This window comes from Podarcis raffonei, chromosome 1 (genome assembly GCF_027172205.1).
Source record: "Podarcis raffonei isolate rPodRaf1 chromosome 1, rPodRaf1.pri, whole genome shotgun sequence".
NCBI lineage: Eukaryota > Metazoa > Chordata > Lepidosauria > Squamata > Lacertidae > Podarcis > Podarcis raffonei.
In genome coordinates, this window is record NC_070602.1 from 85,250,709 (window position 1) to 85,271,350 (window position 20,642).

The 20,642-nt window shown below is 49.7% G+C and overlaps 1 protein-coding gene across 3 annotated transcripts in view; it reads left to right on the forward strand.

Moving 5' to 3' along the window:
- The first annotated feature begins 12,272 nt into the window (after nt 1–12,272).
- WNT6 (Wnt family member 6) overlaps nt 12,273–20,642 on the forward strand; it is a 49,058-nt gene continuing 40,688 nt past the window's right edge. Inside the window, exon 1 of one of the 3 annotated variants that reach the window (XM_053401709.1) lies at nt 12,273–12,673. Coding sequence is in view for 1 of the 3 variants with exons in the window: in XM_053401700.1 (XP_053257675.1) it covers nt 15,442–15,992 (551 nt within the window). In the remaining 2 variants the exon portion in view is untranslated. Of the gene's footprint in view, nt 12,674–15,426; nt 15,993–20,642 lie in introns of those variants that run through there. The other 2 variants (XM_053401700.1, XM_053401714.1) reach the window with 2 other exon arrangements.

Below are 20,642 nucleotides of genomic sequence, written 5' to 3' on the forward strand. Positions count from 1 at the left end.
AGTGCTGCCTTTCAGAGAGCAAGAGAGCGCAAATGAACTAACACCCCAGGACTATGGCAGCCTGCAGCTGCTATTCATTGCACTTGTGGCTGTTCAGCAGCACATACTGATGATTTCCTGCCATAAATATCTCAGATGACTGTCCTCAAGCTTCCCTCTATCTCCATGTTGCTTGGGTGGGCATGATGACAAACCGGTGCTTTGAAATCCATCATCAGCTATGGTTTGGTGATTGCTGCTGTGTGGGTTGCTGCTGCTTGTTTTTGTCTCATTCCTCGTTGATGCTGAGGTTCAAAAGAAGGAAAGGGTTAAAACCTTGCAGAGCACACCCCCAGTTTGCAAAACATACAGGCTGAGGTCAATATCAGTGAGAGTGCTGCCTGGTCCTTCTCATCAGGAAGATCCTGGCAATGACAAGGCCCAGTCCCCAAAGAGTTGCGTGTCTCCCTTTCAAGTGGGCTGGGCTGATTAGGGCTTGAAGTGCCTACAAGACAGTATCAAAGAGAAGCATTTTCCAAGAAGCCTCGGGACAGTGCGCCTAATAATCACAGACCATGTGGGCCTGGCCCTTGACCCCATGCTCTGCAGCCAAATCCCAGTCGAGATCTGTCCTGTCCGGTGGAGAGTTGCAAAGGGGGGCCTCCCCAGCTGCAAGAAAGCACACACACCGTGCATCCTACAGACTTTCTAGCTCATTCTTTTAAAAACCCTCTTGGGTGGGGGTGGGGAGTGAATTTGCAGAGCCAAGGAGGCAGCAGCGTCCCTGCCCCTGTTGCATATGGCTGCTTGCCTTCAGCCCTAAGCAAACCTGATTTTTATCTCCGTCTCCAGTCGGAGTTGGCCGCCTTCCCTTGCTAGATGCCTCCTACGCAGGCGAGGCTCATAACTGTAAAACACAATCAGGGACAAGGAAGCTGGGGCGGTTGGTTTGCAAAGCTTTGCTGATGCCTGAAGGAATTGCAGGGCTCCCACAAAGCATCCCACTGAGGCTGAGGGAGAAGGTGGCTGGGGCTACCCTCTGTCGACCTGTTCTGAAGGGTGGAGAGAGAGAGAGGGAGCAACAGGGACTCAGCTGCATCTCCTGACCTGTTGCTGTGCTCTGCCCATTGGACCACACTGCTGCCACTTGACTCTGTAGGCTTTGCCAACGTTTCAAGTTGTTTCAGGAAGGAAGACCATAGGAGAATACCTGGAGATCCTTAGAACCTCAAAACATTCCCATGTGAAATGCAGAAATGTACCGTATTTTTCACCCTATAGGACGCACTTTCCCCCCTCCAAAAATGAAGGGGAAATGTGTGTGCGTCCTATGGGGTGAATGCAGGCTTTTGCTGAAGCCTGGAGAGCGAGAGGGGTCGGTGGGCACCGACCCCTCTCGCTCTCCAGGCTTCGCAGACCTCTCCGCAAGCAGCGGGAGTGCTCCTGCTGCTTGCGGAGAGTTGCCAGCATGCCGAAGCCTGCGCGCGCTGAGATCAGCGCATCCAGGCTTCGCGGACCTCTCAGCAAGCAGCGGGAGCCAGCGCTGGGCTCCCACGGCTTGCAGAGAGCTGCCTGTTTGGGGGCTGGGGTCGGGGGAAGCTCGGGCCTCCCCCGCCCCAGCCCCGTGCCTGGGGGGGAAAATAATTTTTTCCCCTTTATTTCCCCCCAAAAAACTAGGTGCGCCTTATGGGACGGTGCATCCTATAGGGCAAAAAATACGGTATTCTCATGAGCCTAACCTATGTCTGGAAATGTATGCAAGCAAAACTTGGGGAAAACATGTCCAGCTCAAAGACTGGTGCGATTTGTGTGTAGTTTTGTGAGACTATTCCCCAAGCCTGTTGTGCACACTATTTTCATGATATGCCTACAGAAATGCTCATCCACGGTTAATCTAGCAGTGTGGGCCTTTCTGATTATTTAAGAAATTAACCCTGTTATCTGAGTAATGCACTCCTCAGATATAGATCTTCCCTATGCCAGAGTTTTCTCAAACATTGTGAGATCATGCTTCCTTTGGAACTTATTAGATTTTCTGTAACCACCACCACTGGTGCCCTGCTTTCACTGAGTATACTTGGTTGCTTCCTCCATTGCCTTAACTTATATTTTCCCCCATCTCTGCTGGTTCCTACACTCTACCTCTCTTTTCCTGCTTCATTCGCTTAATCAACTCCTGCACACACTCTCACACACACAACAGTTGCCACATTCCATCTCGCCTGAGGCTGGCAAGTGGGCTGCCCAGATTTAAGGACTCAGAAACCTCATGCCACCCTTTCAACAATCCAAGTTGGGTCTGTGCCCTATGCTTTGGTAGGACTTAAGCTGTGATTGGTTGCTCTCTCCTTACTGTAAGGATAGGTAACCTTTTCTACCTCCCTCTCTCTTACCATCTCCTTTTCTCTGGCTGCATGCACACTATACATTGAAAACACATTAGTCTTCCCAAAGAATCGTGAGAACTATAGTCTGTGAAAGGTGGTAGGAAGTATAGCTCTGTCAGGGGTAAGTAACAGCTCCCAGAATTCTTGGGGGGAGGCCATGTGCTTTAAATGTCTGGTGTGTACACAGCCTCTCCTTCGCTCTCGGTCTGCCACTTTATTTCCTTCACTTTGGCACCTCTTTTTTCTCCCCACCCACCCACCATTTGGGTTGCTGGAGAAGGAAAAGATCACTTTTGCCAGGTCTGACTTGATCCATGCAGGCAGCTTTTGAGATCTGGCTGAGGGGCAGATGAAGCCCCTGAGCACATCTGTGGTTCCCAGCAAATGGCATTCAGAGGCATACTGCCTCCAACAGTGGGTAGTAACCATTTTGGAATCCGTAAAGGAATTTAAATCCTATCAGTGAACTGGTTAGAACCCAGATTAAACATGTAAGTTTTCAGTTGGTTGAGAGATTCCTCTAACCCACAAGCCCCCCATCAAGCATGAGGAGCTGCGGTTGTCGTAAGGAAGGTGTGTATGCTAGGGTTGCCATACGTCTGGCACTCTGTCCTGGATCTTAGACAAGTCAATCAAAAAATCATGTAAAAAAGGAGCTCTAAGAAAAGCTCAACAACTTCCGGAATGTCTTGGCTTTTCCTTTTTGAAATGTGGCAACCCTAGCCTATGCAACAGGCCTCTTGTCTGATGCAAGAGCCCCTCAAGTACACACAGCCAGGAGCCTACAGTCATCTGTGGACAGGCTTTGGCTCAGCAGCCAGCCAGCCCCCCTCCCTTGCTGGCAGTTCATCTGCCTGTCTGGGCCAGCAGGACATGAAAGGGCCTCCTGCTTCGATAAGCTCCCAGCTGCAGAGGCCCGGAGGTGGCTGCGTCCAGAGACTGCGCAGCCCACAGCGCTGCAGTCAGCACACCAGCAACCACTGAAAAGGGAGATTGTGGGGAGCCTGACAGTCCTGAAAGGTTGCGCCATTTCACCCTGGACTGTGCCTCCACCTGAGTCTGGGTCAGACTGCCCCTTGAAGCAGAGCAGGGAGCTGGTTTGAATAGATGCCTCCAGTGTGGAAATGCTGTGGGCCCGCAGGACAGGTGGCTATTTTAAGCAGGTTCAGAGTGGCCCATCGATGCTCAATGACCCTGCCCTTTAAAACAGGTTAGGAATTGAGACCAAGGGGAGCAACTCCTTCCCCCATGCCAGTTTGGACTTAGTTTCTCTGTAATCTTGCAAAGAGGGACCTTCTCTCAGCCCAAGGGCCACATACCCTTCTGGGTGGTCTTCCAGGAGCCACGTTAGTGGACAGAGCAACAAATACGAAAGTTACCTTTACACAGTAGAGTACTAGTTTCTATGCACACTCACACCGCCTCCCTCTCCCCCATCTAGACAAGCCAGATGCATCATGAGAGTTCAAGGCCACATTCCAGCCAGGTAACAACACTCAAGAAGGGTGCAAAGCAGTGCTGGTAATGGGTGTGGCTTGGAGAAAGGGGTGTGGCCTGGGGGGTTCCAAGGGCCAGACATGGATGCCTGGGGGAGGCACATTTGGCCCCTGTTACTAAGATTCCCCTTCCTTGCAGTAATCAAGTAACATGTGATAACTGTTTTTGACAGTTCTTAATGAATAGCAGTATATAAATATTTTATTTTTTAATTAAAAAAATAACAATAATCATAGGAAAATAACATATGCTGAACTCCAGAATCTCAGCAGTGACAGATCTATGCAGGGCAATGTGAATGATGATCCAGCAGAATATACCGTATTTACTCAAGTCTAATGCGCCATCAAATCATAACACGCACCTCACATTTTCAGAACCTTGAAACCAAAGAAAGTATTTCTTGGCGAATGTAAATGTGCCATTGAATCTAATGTGCACCTTAATTTTTGTAATTTGGCCAAAAAACGTGGACATTAGTTTTGAGAAAATATGGTATTATCTTGCCTTGCAGTGCAAATATTCCACCATTGCAAATATTCCACCATCACAGAAATGCCCCATTTTACTCATCTAGATATTACGTGACAGCCCTTTACAACATGTCACAGTATCTGTGTGTCATTCAGCTTTTACCAGCTGCTAAAACTGTGACACTATCATAGTGGCTAAGAGTCATGAATCAGGAGGCCTCTTGAATAAAATCTTGTCTCTGCCGGGAACTCATTTAGTAGCCACAGGCAAACGGCTCTCTCTTAAGCCTCAGCCTTGCTTAATCTGCAAAATGGGGATAATAATGCTGCCCAATTTTACAGGTTTCCTTTAAGGATTATAATAAGATTATGTATGCGGAGTGCTTTGAACACTCCAAAATGCACTGTACTCTTAGTATTATTGGTATTATTAATGCCTGCTGGCTCATTCTGATCTTAGTCCCATGGGGCACAAAGACGCAAGAAGAAATTGCTCCTTCGCCACAGGAATGGTGCTTTAAGTAACGATGAGAGTACAAGTCCATTATTAGGGAGAAAAAGATAAATGGAGGAATTTGTGCCAGTTATAACACTGTGTAGGCTACACTTTCATTCATGCTAAGACTTGAGCGTGAATCTATTCTGAGCATCAGGGCCAACCCAATATCTTTTGATGCACAAGGGGGGGGGATCCAAATGGTGCTCCCAGTTGTAATTAAGACACAAAACAAGTGAACTGGTTATTTGTTGCCCTTTTATGATGGCAAAATTCTGCTATCTGAAGCAGTTATTTTGCCCTCCTTTCATGAGATCAACTGACAGCTTGCAGTGACTTACTAGCTCCTGTCACTCAAGGTGGGTGGCAATTGGGTATGGAATGGAAGTGTAATTGCTCCTTCAACCTCAATGCTGTAGTTAGGAAAATACAAAGCTGCCTTATACAGTACTAAGTCTGACCATTGTCCCATCTAGTGCAGTATAGCCTACGCCAGCCTTCTTCAGCCTTGGGTCTCCATCTGATCATCTCCAGATCCCTGATCACCGACTAAGCTGGTTGGGGATGATGGGAGCTGCAGTCCAACAACATCTGGAGATCCAAAGGTTGAATAACCCTGTCCTTCATTCCATCTTATCTTCCAACCAGAGTGCAAAGATGTTGGTCGTCTTGTGCCTTTCAAAATCAAGGCAGAGAATTATGGTTGTGACCATACTCAGCACATATACAAGGCTCCTTGCCTTTCTTGATGTATTCTGATTTGGTGATGGGGAATCTGTGCTGAGCTACAGCTCCCATCATCTCTGCTCGCTGGGGCCAATGGAACTTTGAGCCCAGCAACATCTGGAAGAATAGGCCCACAGCAGCAGAGGATCTGTGCAAAAAATTGCCTCACCTGAAAACCTTCCAGGGCTCTACTGGCATCACCCTGCAGAAGGGCTTTGGAGGAGGAGGTATATGTGTGTGCTACTGTTTTGCGACCTTGCTTTCCCAGAAAAAGCAAAAATGGAGAACCCATGGCTCTGTAGATGTTCCTGAACTCCAGTTCTCATCAGCTCAAGCTAGCATGACCAATGTTTATGTATGATGGGATTTGTAATCCAACAACAACTGGAGGGTCAAAAAGACCTCTTGGAAGAGAAAAACTGAAGAAATTCTCTTACAGCAGGGACAAGGAACCTGTGGGTTCACAGATAGTGCTGGACTAGAACTCCATGCATTCCTGCCCGCTGAAAATGCTGGTTGGGACTGATGGGAGCTGCAGTCCTACAAAATCTGGAGGGCCACAGACTCCTCGTTGTTTTTCTTACTGCCTTTCCCCATCCAATAACATTCAGCCAACGCTGGCCATTGTGGACAGGGTGCAAATAGGAATTACAACACTTGAGGGATTCACCGATTCTGCCAATATGGTGAGTCTAGTATTGATGGAGTTAAAAAAGAGACCTGGGCTGAAGTGTGAACACAGCCTCTTACTGCCAATTGACTTTTAATTAATCCCTAGCTATTCGGTTGCAGGGAAAAGGCAGAATGGCGAGCCAGCGCTGCACACACATGCCCTAAAAACTCGGGAGTTAGGCAGGGCGATGGGAGTCCAGGCCTCGAACCAGCCAATCCCTCGCCCTGCTGGACGTGTGCGGCTGGAGTGGGCAACTCCTGGCAAACCCCGCCGACCCCGGCGGGCCCACCGGCGGCCTCCGCGCGGAGCTTCCTCCCCGCGCCGCCACCTTCTCTGCCGGGCCTTTTGTTATTCCAATCAGATCATCCCCTCCGCCCGCCGCGAGGTCGCGACCCCGTGCTGATGACATCACAGCGTGCTGCTATGGAGACGGCCGGGGATGTCACAAACATGCCTCGATGACCTCACGGCGGGACGCCGGGCCCACCGGCCTTCCATCAGCGCCGGCCTGGGCGATGGGAAAGTATGCGGCCGCGGAGCGGGCGGCTGTTTGACTTGGAGACAGGCGAGCGTTCCCCGCAGCGGGGCCGGCCCTTCCCGCCCCTCCCTGGGTCGGCGGAGCGGCTGGGGAGGAGGGCGGTCCTCTGTCAACAGCGGAGCCTCGGCGAAGAAGCCAAGAGCTTCTCGGCCTCCAGGCGGGGGCCGAGGCGCAGCCGCGAAGACCGGCGCCTCGCGGGGAGAGAGGCGGCGCTGCAACGAGGGAGCGCGCCGGAGGGGCGGCAGGTGGCACAGCCCCCCGGACTACGCCGCCACCGCCGCCCCTCAGGCTGCTCTTGCAAGCTGGCAGGCTGGCTGCTAGGGGTCGCTGTGCTCCAGCAAGCGGAGCCAGGCGAAGGTTCCAGGCAGGGAGGCCTTCCTCGGCTGTCTATTATTTAAGAAAGAAATTGGGGCGAGGGGGTTATCCCCAGTCTAGGCATGAGGAACAACGGGATCGACTTTTTTAAAAAAAGTTGCCCACGTTGATCCGGTGGATTGCACTGAAAAGCAACCGGGATTAGGCAGCTCAAATTGACAGAATAGGCGCAGCTTGCAAACTTAACATATAGAATAAGAGAACATACATTTAGAGAAGATTGGAAAACGTTTATTGAATATATGGGAAATAACTGTACAGCTGAAAACGCTGGCAGCATTAAGATAAATTCAACAGTGTAAATTAAGTTTTGATGGATGTAATAATGGACTACTGAATGGTATAGTTTTTGTAAAATATGCAGGGATTTATGATATGCAAAATGAACCGTGGAAAGAGAAGAAGGGAGTCATTGTTATCTCAAGGTTGCAACAATGAGTACTTTAAATTGTAAAACAAAAAAATTAATAAAAATTATATATATAAAAAGAAAAGCAATCAGGATTCAAATGACTCATCAGGAGTTGTAATCGGATGTGAAACATGGGAGTAGAGTACAGTCCTTGTTGTTGCTCATCATCCCTGCTTAATTTCTAAAAGAAGTTGTCAGAGGTCAAGGTTGTCTGGAAACAGCAACTGGAGAGCAGTCTAAAGGGTTAAAATTGTAATAAGCTATTCTGGAGGGAGTGGATATGCTCAGTTCATAAAAGTGTGAGAGAGGAGACGTGTAAATATTTCAAAGTTGCTTTGGTCAGGACAAGGGAGAGTTCGCTTCTCTCAAAAAGGAATTGTCTACATATTATGAGCACCTGTTAGCAAAGATGGATTTAGAAGGCCTCTTCTTTAGATACTCTTAACACTTTTAGTAAATGTACATATGTGAGGGATCATGTAGAATCAAAACGATGCTTGTTGCCTAACTTTAGGGAGAAAGGACAGGAGAAAGAAAGGTGATTGAACTTTAGTGCAACTTTAATCCTATGTTGTGACTTAGGCAAGCACCTGCACCAAAAACACTTCACATACTGGAACATTTGTCTCTGATGTCGTAATGCCATCTCCATCACAAAGAAGGGAGAGTGGACAGGTACAGAAGGTTCTATGGCAGCAGGGAGGGATATGTTTGATTGGCATCTGATGTAGAGCATTGGGGCGGGGAGTTAAAGTTGGAGTACATCACCATAATTACACCATCACATGAATGCCTGGATCGCCATTGTAGTGATAACTCAGCTGCTTTTCTGATGGGCACAGTATTGGAGAAAAATTATGTCCCACTTCAAGAAATAAATAGAGTCAAAGACCCTGGAACAGATTTCCTTTCATCATATTTGAGCTTGCAGTTACGCAATTAAATTGACTGGCAGCAGAGATTCATCCAGGGGTCAGCAAACATTTTCAGCAGGGGGTCAGTCCACTGTCCCTCAGATCTTGTGGGGAGCTGGACTATACTTTTTTGGGGGGAATGAATGAATTCCTATGCCCCACAAATAACCCAGAGATGCATTTTAAATAAAAGCACACATTCTGCTCATGTAAAAACATGCTGATTCCCGGACCGTCCGTGGGCCGGATTTAGAAGGCGATTGGCCCGCATCCAACCCCCGGGTCTTAAGTTGCCTACCCACATGGTAGACCAAAAAACCCATACAGAATTTGCCCCCATAAAAGATGCTGGCTTTGAGCTTAAAGGTAAAGGTAAAGGGACCCCTGACCATTAGGTCCAGTCACGGACGACTCTGGGGTTGCGGTGCTCATCTCGTTTTATTGGCCGAGGGATTCAGCGTACAGCTTCCAGGTCATGTGGCCAGCATGACTAAGCCGCTTCTGGCGAACCAGAGCAGCGCATGGAAACGCCGTTTACCTTCCCGCCGGAGCGGTACCTATTTATCTTCTTGCACTTTGATGTGCTTTCGAACTGCTAGGTTGGCAGGAGCAGGGACCAAGCAACTGGAGCTCACCCGGGGATTCAAACCGCCGACCTTCTGATCGGCAAGCCCTAGGCTCTGTGGTTTAACCCACAGCTTTAAAAGTGGATTAGATAAATCCATGGAGAATCCCTCTATCAGTGGCCATTACTCGTGATAACTTAATAGAAACTCCACATTCAGAGACAGTATATCACTGAATAGCAGTTGTGAGGAACAAGCAATGGGGAATGTGCTGCCTTCCCTGAAATGCCATTGTGGGAAAGAGGATGCTGGACTTGATGGACACAATGTGCTGCATTGAGCCTCCTTTTTTTGTCCCTTTAAAGCAGAGATGGGGAACTTGTGGCTCTCCAGTCCAGATGTTGGATTCAATCTCCTATCAGCCCCAGCTAGCATTGCCAGTGGTCAAAGATGATGGAAGTAGCAGGTCAATAAAATCAGGAGGACCAAAGATTATTCATAGCTTCTTTACAGGCAACCATTCCTGATTCCCACCAATATCAAGGGGATTTTGCTGTCATCCATTTCCTTCACTGAGTAAGCCAGGATTTTCCCCCCAAGGCTGTTTCAGAAATAATAATAAAAAAAACTTTATTCTGATGGCAGAGTTGAAATACCTGCAGGGCAGTGGTTTGTTTCTAGCAGGAAGTGCTGTGCTGAAGCCTGCCTGGAACCCCTGCTTCCTAATCTCAGGAGTGTGTGTCTTTGTAGAGAGAATGATATTCTGCCGATATTCTGTTGACACTCATGAATTAATTGTGACTTATTATGTTACAAACAATCGGGTTGAGAAACCCAGGTTTCTGTATCAAAGTAAGTCTGGCTTGTACTGTTTTTGGATTCAGCTCCCATCACCCTCAGGCCAATGGTTAGGGATGATGGGAATGAAGTCCAGCAATACCTGGATGATCACAGGTTCCTCATGCTAGCACATGCAGAAGAAAATGTATTTTGGGAGGCAGTCTACCTTTTTGCACTTTTGTGTCCGTCTTATTACTTGGTGTCCGAAACAGAGGCAACCCAAGACCTTTTACTGCCTCAGGTGCTGTAGCAAACACCCCTGTCCATGTCAAGGTGCATAAAGTACCCCAGGTCAGCCAAGTTGTTTTGGTACGTCAGAAAATCCCAGAAGCATTTTTCTGAGGAATTAAAAATTCAGTAATGACAATACATAAAACAACAAAGAAATCCGTGGTTCTTTCATGACACTCAAAAAAAGCTGGCTAGCCGGGCTGAGGCAACCACCTCTGTTTGTCTAATGGTGGAGCTCCCCCTCCCAATGTAATCAGAAGCCCCCCCCCATCTTTTTCATTGCAATGTATGGTTATTTGAGCTCATGATGCTACCAGGAAAGTCATACGTGATCCCACTTTCAATAATATTTGCACCTTCAAAAGGTTTGGAGTGGCCACACCACCATTTCGCATCAGTGTGTATCCACTAACCTTCTGAAATTTCCCAACTTTTTATACCACAAATGTCGGGGATTGTTCTGCTTCTCTTGCACTACACAGCTTCTCCAGACAGCATTAATGAGGCAGCATTGGGGAAGCATCGTGGAACAGGAATAAATCCACCAACTATGGCACATTGGTACCGCTCGCAATAAAACACCAATCTGGCCGGGGTCCATAGCCTGTTAAAATGTCTGAGCGGCGCTGCACCGCCTAGGCCACGCCTTCCGCCCTACAAGCCCCGCCCCACACCCTGGGAGGTGATAAGTCGATCTGGAGTTGAAAGTTCTGGTATTCCAAAAGAGTTTGTTTTCCTGGGCTAAGCCTTGTTGAGTCCCCGGCTCACATCCAGCTCTTCTTGGATGGCCTTGGGCAAGTCACCAGCTCTCAGAGTTCTCTCTTATGTGCAAAAAATTGAACACGTGTGTGTTGAGGGGGGTTGAGGGGGACGAGAATCCTAGAATTGTAGAGATGGAAGGGATCCCAAGGGACATCTAGTCCAACCCCCTACAATGCAAGAATCTTTTGCCCAACTTGGAGCTCAACCCATGGCCCTGAGATTAAGAGATTGATCGGGTTGCCAATTTAAATAAAACATCGTGGGGGGGGGGGAAGTAAGCCCCGCCCCGAACCGTGGATCATATACGCACACTATTTTAATGGCCCATCAACTTGTGGTGGGGCAGCCCCCTCAAATATTTTATTGGGGGAGGGCGAAGACTCCTCGACTCCTAGGAGTTGGCTCCTATGCTACTGATTGAACTATCCAGCTATGCCTCCGACCACATCATCATGCAATAATCGCGCTCGAATCCTTCCAACCCAACAATAAAAACAATGATAACGGATGGCATTTCTGACCGCGGGTGGTGGCTCTCGAGGCGATGCTGGTGGGATCCGGACACTCCGCACCGAGGGGTGGGGGTGTCTGTGGGTGTCTGTAGCGCTCTCGCACTGTGTGCGTGTGTGTATGTGTCCCGGGCTGCAAGGCAAAGGGCTCTTGCACGGGCCCGCCAGCCGGCCTGTCTGCCTTCGCCCCCGCCCCGCGGTCCTCCCACCCCAACGCAGCCGCGATGATGAATGGAGATTTGCCGTCGGACGCACCTGCTGCTGCGTCAAACAGAGTTTCGCTTTCTTCCCGCTTTGAACTCCCCGGGACAAGGGGCATCAAAGGGATTTTTGGGCGGTTAGGAAATCAGATAAAGGGGCTTCACCTGCCCCGCTGGCCCCTTGGCTAAAACGGGAGGGGGGCGTGGCGCAGGCAGCAGCGCGGGAGGAGGGCGCGGGGAAGAGTTCTCGTCGGGGTTGGGCCTAGGCGGCTCGAAGCGCCTGCTCTCCTTCCTCGCCCTTTCTGAGGCCTGCCCTCATGGACAGCCCCAGCCTTCCCGCCCCCGTTGTACTAACACCAAGGAGTCCAGGCTCGCTCCGCCCTGTCCACAGGATCGTTTATCATTGGGGTTTCGTTTTGAGGGGTCCCCCGTCCCCCCCCCCCCTTTGTAGCAATGGGGCACCGATGCCCATGAGGGCGTCTGTGGCTAAAGAAAGGCGCGAAAAGGAAAGGGGAAGAAAGAAGAAGGGAAAGAATGACAGGCAAAGTGTGTCTTCTTGCCGCCTCCCAATTTGATCTGGTTTTTGTTTTAATGAAGCCAGGTTTGGGGACCTGGAGGAGGAATGCTGCTGAGGAAATAATATCCAGCGAGGAAGAAATTCTGAAAGTGTTTATTTATAGAAAGAGCTGGAGCTCTTTAAAAAGAAAAGGGAAAACAAAAGCAAAGCAATCATCCTTCAATCATAAAATTTTGTCACCAAGAAGGGTTTCATTTCATATGACTCATGCATAGTTTCCCTCTCCCTTGCTTTTTATGCCAAGGCGGGAAAACTTCAAAGGAGACAAATGTAGATGAGTTGATTGACAAATACCGGTACATTGCAAACTGGGGCTTGAGCCTGGGAGACAGGAGTTCAGTTTGCCAGCTCTTCCATCAAGGCAGATGAATGTCTGGAGGCTCCCTTTATGCCCCTCTGTAAAATGGGCACAGTGATGATCTGTGTTGCAGGCAGTGCTTGTGAACAGTGATCTCCAATCATCTTCAGATCTTGCTGCAAAGTCCGGCAGTCTGAGTTCTGCATGTTTACTCAGAGAGGTAAGTGCCACTGTTCAGTGAGATTTGTTCACATGTAAGAGTATAGGACTACAGCCTCACAATGCAATCCTATGCATTTACTCAGAAGTAAGTCCCTCAGTGTGCACACTCTGAGATAAGTATGCAGAGGATTTCAGTCTACTCTTCACAGTTGTGTGGCTGCATACATTTAAAGCTCACAACTTCCCCCACAGAATCCTGGAAACTCTAGTTTACCCCCTCACAGAACTACAATTCCCAGCACACTGTACAAAATACAATCCCCATGATTCTTTGGGGGAAGTTACATGCAGGAGTAAATTTCCTATTTAGTATCTTGCATCCAACAACAGGAATTTATCTACTTCTCTTTATGCTTTTTGTTTGTAAAGAACTTATGTTGTAGGCAGCACTGCCTCCCCAGGATACTGTACTCTTGTGTGCTGCAGAAGGTCTTTTGATATGTTTTTAATAATAAAAATGCTTTCAGAATCAGAGTACTCCAAATCCTAACACTGTTCTTGGGAAAGAAAAAGCATTTTTATTATTGTTCTAAGTGCTCAAAGCACACTGGAATTTGTTTTTGTGGATTTGGTTTTTGATGTGAATATTTTCATCTTACGATTGGGGTTGGCATGGGGATTGTTAGCTATTTTAACATGATTGTGATGTTGGTTTTGCTAGCTGTCTTGAGTTTCTTTTGAAAATTAAGTTTTTTAACAACAGGAATAAATAAAACACTTCATGCAACACAGTTCAACAATCTTTAGAGCAGTGGACAGGCTGGGCAGGTATTATCACCCACATAGTACAGATCAAAGGATAAAGCTGGCCCATGCCTACCAAGTGAGCAAGAGGCCTAGAAGAGCTATGGGGGCGGGAGGTAATTTGGCTCATAGCTGGTGCCCTTGACTGCTGTGGTACACTAGCGCACCTGCACTTCCTTATAACACAAAGCATAAGAGATTCTGGGACGATCTGCAGCAGGGGCACCAAGCTTTTTGGGCTAATGGATACATCTGGAATTTTGAAAAAGTGTCATGGGGGCCAGTCACAACATGGTTCCTCGAGGTTGTGGCATAACACAAATTGGCTGCCATGTGGTGTTTGTAGCAGAGGCCAAGCCAGTTTAAACAGGGACTGAGCAGAGAGAGCAAAAGTCTCTCATGCATGGATATTTACTGAGACCTTTCACAGGTGCAATAAGAGGCCATGACAGGCACATTGACGCACGTGGGCAACTTCTGATGTCCATGCACACCTGTGGTCATGGACTGGGTGGATGTAGAGGAATGGTGGAAGGAACCAGCTGGGGAACCACCTAAGAGAAAAGGCTAAGAGCCTGGGGATTGGTGGTTGCATGACAATGAGTGGTTAGAGTGAGAAGACTGGGAAGAAGAGGTGTCGGCAGCTGAAGGGGTAACAGGGCTTAGTGAACTGGGAGAGCCTGTGGCAGAGGGAAGTCCAGAATCAGAAGCAGAAGCTGAAGTGGGAGGAGGGAGACCAAGGGGCAGAGATGAGTCAGGCTGGTGAAGAGTCATGGGTATTGCTCCCTCCTGCTGCAACAAACTCCCCTCTCTCTCACACACACCCCCCGTCTCCCAAAACCAGAAGAAGGCTGAAACAGTTGGAACAGTGACCAGCTGCATGCAGGTGCAGTCTCCAATTGCTTGGGAAAAGCCCTAGAGAGGAGGGGACTTTCAGTCTCAGCAACTAATTCATGGGGCAAGACCTACCGGGTATGAGCTGCTGTGCTCATTAGGCCTGACACTCAGCCAAGTCTGTGAAGATCGTGTTTTTGCTAATAAAGAGTTAACTCCAACTTTGAATGGTGTGATTTACTGCCAATTCGCTCTGTGACACCTGTACAGTCTGGGCATTTCTTTCTGGTATCAGGCCTAGATATGGTCTAGCCTGTTAGAAATGTTAGACTGCCAGGCTGAGAGCAACATCTCCATGCGTTTAAAGATACAGAGGCCAGCCTGGCTGACCATGACAGATACTATACAGAGATGGTGAAGTGCAGCTTTGGCAGCCTGGGGAAGGAAGATAGAATAGGCCTGACAGGGCAAGGTTGTGTCAAACCTGGATCCCAGTATGCTGAATATGTCAAACTGATTGCAGGCTTTTGTGGGTTGCAAAACCTGTCAGTAGGGATTGTGCCACTTCTTTTAGGTTCTGTGCGGAGCAAACTCTGTTGTTAAACAATCCTGATATTACATAGAAGAAAATACTGCTTTCACGGGTGGAGATGTCAAGACTATCTCCAAAGCTCGTTTTAGCCCCTGAACAGTTCTTTGTCTCTCTCATGTGTATGTATTTATTAAAGGGTGGGTGGGTGTGTTGATGGTTATGTGATGGGCATTCTGCACATGCTCAGAGGCTAATGCTAGTACTTGAGTGAAATGCCTGGGTTGAATCCAGAGCTTAAGCTGAATGAGTGGAATATAAAGTAAAACAGTGTTGTTGTTGTTGTTGTTTATAGAATGCATATGACAAAGAAGAATAGAAACCGAGCCCTTGCTTCCAAAATGAGAGGAAAGGAAGCCTTTGGGGGCCTAACTAGAGAGAGCAGCTGGGCGCTTGCTCCCCCCCCCCCGCCACGGGCACTACAATGGCCTAGGGTTTTATTTTTAGCATTCAGACGAAAGCAACCCCAGAAGGAGCCCCGACGGGGTACAATCAGCCGCTTTGCTAGCAGAACCCCAGGAGGCAGCTTTAAAACCCTGACCGGAATCTGGGATCTCGGTGAGGGCACGGCGGCGAGCAGTTTGTGCCAGGCTAAGTAAATGGCCTTAGCAGGACTGGTGGGTAAGCGAACCCTGCCTTTTCTCAGGGTCGGCTCCTTTGGAGCGCTTCCCTTCCGCCTCCCCCTGCCTCCCCGGCCCGGTCCCTCTGTCCGGGCTGCCGGAGGGAGATGGCAATCGGTGCGCTCGGAATGCGCCGCTTGGCACTCACTCAGCCCCCTCCCCCTCCGCCCTCTCCCTCTCTCTGTCTTTCGCCGTCCCCTCCCCGCGCTCCGCTTTGCCTGTCAGGGGGAAGCAGCCTCGTCCGTCTGTCCCTCCCTCCCAGCCTGGCTCTCCTCCTCCGCCCGGGACGGGGCTGAGGAGCAGCCGCTCGCCGGAGCCCGCTCGCCCTGTGCGCTCTCGCTCCGGGTCTCGCTGCGCCTCCGAGGGCGCACGGTGCGCCGCGCTGGAGAAGGGACCGGCGCTGGAACTGCCGGCCGCCTTCCAGCTCCGCGTTGCTGCCTGCCCCCACCCAGGATGCTGCCCCCGTCCCGGACCCAGCTGGGGCTTTTCTTCATCCTGCTCTGCCCGGCCAACATCATCGGGCTGTGGTGGTGAGTAGCTGAGCCGCAGCGCCCCGAGGGCGAGTCCCGGGAAGGAAGGGGCTCTCCAAAGGGGAAGGAGAAGAACGAGGAGAAGATGGAACGTGGGCCAAGGGAGGGCTGTTTGCTCTGCGCGCTGCACTGGCGCAGGGAGAGAGCCCCAGAGGAGTGCCGTCGGGGCAGCAGTCAGCCCCACGAACCGTTTTCTAGACTGGAGAGGCTCGGAGGGCTGCGGGGGCAGTTCTGGGGAGCTGGGATGTCCGAAGAGGAGAGGTGTTTACGAATCCCGTGGGGAACGCGATCTTTGGCCAGAACTGGCTCAAACTTGGGCTGCTTGTAGAGAGGTCATGTTGGATGTGAGAATCCGCGACGGGGCAGGCATTATCCCAGCTCCATAGATGCACAGGGTCTTAAGGAGCAGAATCCACCACCACTCCTCAAGTTCCACAGGGTCCCATGGAATCAGTACTACTCTGGGATTCAGAAACTTTATAGTGTGAGGAGGACAAAGAGACCCCCTCAAGAACCCAACTGAATTGCAATTACGGTATATGCACGTATTCCCAAAGAACCCATAGAACCTCAGAGAGCGCCTCCCCTCCCAAAAGATTTCTCTGCCTTAGCTTGAGATCTTAGAACATTGACGGATCTCCACAGAGCTGTCTCGCTCCCACCCACCTCTTCACTTTTCCGAATCTCTCTCCCTTCGAGTCCCACCGAAAAGCCCTCCAACTTGAGGGCGCCCCTTCTTTCTGCACCCCGACCCTCCTCTGCTCTCCCCGCCCCGTCCAAGTCCCCAGGGATCTTCAGGTGAACGCGAGTCGCTCCTGTTGGGATGGGGCAGCAGACGCCCGGCGAGCGCTGAGTTGTCCTCGGGCTACATTCCTCTAGAAGGCAAGCAGGGAAGGAGCGCGGCGGGGTGGGTGGCTGGCTGGATGTCGAAGGCGAGGAGACCGACCCCTTGTCGAAAAGCCTCCGGATCCTTCTGGAGAGGCGGGCGGGGGGCACCTTGTCCTGCCCTCCCCCTCCAGTAAGTCAACTTTAATTAAAAAGGGAGCAAGGAAAACGCAAGGTGACTCGGAGAACGCCCACCCCCGGTTCTGCCCCCCTTGTTGTGTGGGGCCTTCATCAAAGTGTGCGGGGGAGGTAAGCCAGGGAGACAGAGGGAAGGGGGAGGCGAAGGGGGGTTCATTACACGAACGAGCCCGGAGCTGGGACCCAGCCTCGGAAAAGCCCAGGTATCTGTCGAAACATGACCTATTTAAATCTATTAAGAATTTCACCCAACCTGTCCTGATCCCTTTTTAAGTGCTTTCCAGGCTCGCTTCCTTCCATGCAATCCGGGACATAATTCATTAGCTAAGGTGATTCATCTCGACGTTGTCACACTTGCCTGACCTCCAAAATCAAGCCCTGAAAGCATAACCCTTTCCCTGCCTCCCTCTCACACCTCTTTTCCTGAGGGAACTTGTTTCCTTCCTTCACTGCCTGGTTGTCTCAGCCAGCTCCTTCCTGGAGCCTTCAGAAGTTGGAGGAGGTTTGACCCATGAGATATGGACCCTTAACAAGTTTTGAAGGCTTTTAGAGTAAAAAGGGTGGGATCTGCTTGGCATGCAGAAAGTCCCAGGTTCAGTCCCATGCATCACCAACCAACAATTGCTCCATCATAAGCATCTCCTCCAGAGGAACCCAGGGCCATTTATCTACCTGAAAGCCCAAGCCAGTTGTCACCTTTTACTGAGCTTTTACTGGTGTGAATGATAGGGGAACTGGGCCTCTTTAATCACAGGAGGGAAGGGTGCTTTTGCACTCAGGTCCTGCTTGCAGGTTTTCCACAGGCATCTGGTTGGCCACTGTGAGACCAGGATGCTGGACTGGACATGCCATTGGCCTGATCTAGCATAGCTCTTCTTGTGTACAGGGGCTACAACTACCATCTCCTGATCTCTCCAGGCATGTGTCTTTGCTGGTCCTGAAGAAATAGACTTGACTTGCAGGTGTGCTTGCCACACATAGGGTTGGTTCTCCTATATGGGGTAAGGGTGGTAGCTCTGTGCTGGAGCTTCTGCTTTGCCTGTAGACTGCCCCAGGTTCAATCTCAAACATCTCCAAGTAGGGGAGGGCATCTCCCATCTGAAATCTTGAGAGCTACTGTCAGTCCATGTAGACAACACTGAGCTAAACGGACCAACAGTATGATTTGGTATAAGGTAGCATCCTATGTTCCTGTTAATGTATGCATGTATCCAAAACTTAGAGGCTGGTCACTGAAAATGTGAAATGACTTCATTGAAAAGCACTGGGTTTGAGGTGATGCCAAGCCATATGAAAGTTCTGCTCATCAGCAGTTAATTTTGGACGACCTATTCACATGCGCAAATTACTTGATGTTGCAGCCATCGACAGATGACCAATGGTGGCACCTTTTTTGCTATGTGTGTGTGTGAGTTCTCACCAAATAAACAGGAGCTTCAGCAGCTGTGCACAGACTAATACTAATTGCATTCTACTGAAAAATATCTAGGCAAGTATGGTGAACCTAAAATGATCAAAAAGGTCCTTGCACGTACGTTCATATACATAAAATCAGACTTTTGTGCAGTCATAGTCAAAGAGAAGTCAAAGCAGAGGGACAACCTAACCCTCTCAATCAGAGAATTGTTCCTGGTCTTCAGACCTTGGCAGCCAGCATGAAAGCAGAAATACCAAGTGATCCTTCACCCATAGGACCTAGGGCCGAAGTCCTCATTCACTGATTTGATCCCCAGTTCTGCCAGTTCATGCCCCAGTTTTTCTCTTCCAGAGGTGCACCTTGCTTGAGTTTGCTGCAGCAAGAGAAAAGAGCTTGGTTTTAAAATTACAGCAATAGATGGCTTTTCTGCATAGAGAATCAACAGTTTGGTGTCTCCTTTAGGTGGGAGATGCACCTTTCCCTTAGCACTGGGGCTACTGAGCAAGGGTAGGGTTTATTTGCTTGCCCTTTGAATCCCTTGTTCCCCCATAGTGGGTGCTTCTGTTTGCTTCTGCCTTTCTTGATCCCAGGCTAAGTTTAGGAGCAAACTCCTTTATTTGGGGTGCTTGCCTTTGCATTCTCTCCTGGTCTTCAACTGGTGGGTCGGAACCCAAAATCAGATCATGGCCTGATCTAAGGTGGGTCACAACAGCCACAGTTCTACAAAAAAAAATAAGTAAATGAGTCCCTAAATGCAAGTTTGAGTTAAGGGTGGGTCCTAGGTCTGAAAAGATTAAAGATTATCCTTTAGAGCAGTAAAGGTAAAGGTAAAGGTACCCCTGCCCGTACGGGCCAGTCTTGACAGACTCTAGGGTTGTGCGCTCATCTCACTCTATAGGCCGGGAGCCAGCGCTGTCCGCAGACACTTCCGGGTCACGTGGCCAGCGTGACATCGCTGCTCTGGCGAGCCAGAGCTGCACACGGAAACGCCATTTACCTTCCCACTAGTAAGCGGTCCCTATTTATCTACTTGCACCCGGGAGTGCTTTCGAACTGCTAGGTTGACAGGCGCTGGGACCGAGCAACGGGAGCGCACCCCGCCGCGGGGATTCGAACCACCGACCTTTCGATCGGCAAGTCCTAGGCGCTGAGGCAGTGGAGCCCCACAACTCCAGTCACCACTGACCATTAGCTATGGTTGTTGGGGATGATGGGTTTTTTAGTCCAACAACTCCTAGAGACCAAATGTGGAAGACTATTGTTCTAGCGTCTAAGGGCTGCTTCTTCCTACAATGTTGATCTTGCAAGGAAGCCATTCACATCCACACAGTAGTTGCTCCAGACAGTGTGCCCACTCAACACCTCCTAGGGCTGGCTCAATATGTTTTGGCACCTGCATTAGAAAAGACAAATGGCACCATCCTTCCCCTTTAAATGACATGGGGAACAATCCACAGGAGACCTTATCCTGTTCAAGCCCATTGAAATGAATAGGAGCTGCACCAGAGTGCATCTTGTGCAGCTCTTAGTCATTTCAGTCGGGCCTACACAGGAGTCCTAGTGGATAGTGCCTCCTTATCAAGGCTAGTGTCAGGAGCTGGCATTGTTGGACACCTACTGAGCCAATACACTAAGAAAGGACTGACTTTCACAGGACTGGTACAATACATTATACTGCCTGAGATGGGTGGACAGACCATGCTGCCATCTCCTTCCATCACCTCCTCCTCCTCCAGCAGCAACCCTGGCAAGCTCAGTGCTGCTTTCCAAGGAATGGGCCTTTCTTCAGAGTGAGGCATCGTGGGAGAGCTTGCCCCAGATAGTGAAGGCATCGCTGCCACACTGCTGTGACAGTAGCAAGTATCATTTAAAGCCACTTGAAGAGTGCTTGCCACTGTCATGTCAAGGCAGCATTAGGACAGGTGCTCTCCAGAAGGAGCCCTGAGGGAGGACAAGAGTGGGAAGGGAGCAAGGGACTTTTGTACTGAGGGATGGGCACAAAGGGCCTCTTGCCAAGACCCTCTAAAATAACAACAACTGGAGCTGCTACTACTGCTTTGCATCATAGCTCAGGCAATTCCCAAGACATGCCACCAGACACCCCCAGCAGCATCCTAGGACAGCACGGGAAACAAGCAAGCAACATGGTAGAGGGCCCAGTCTTGTTGCCGTGTGCCTGCTGCTAGTACACACCAAAGAGCTTGCCCTGC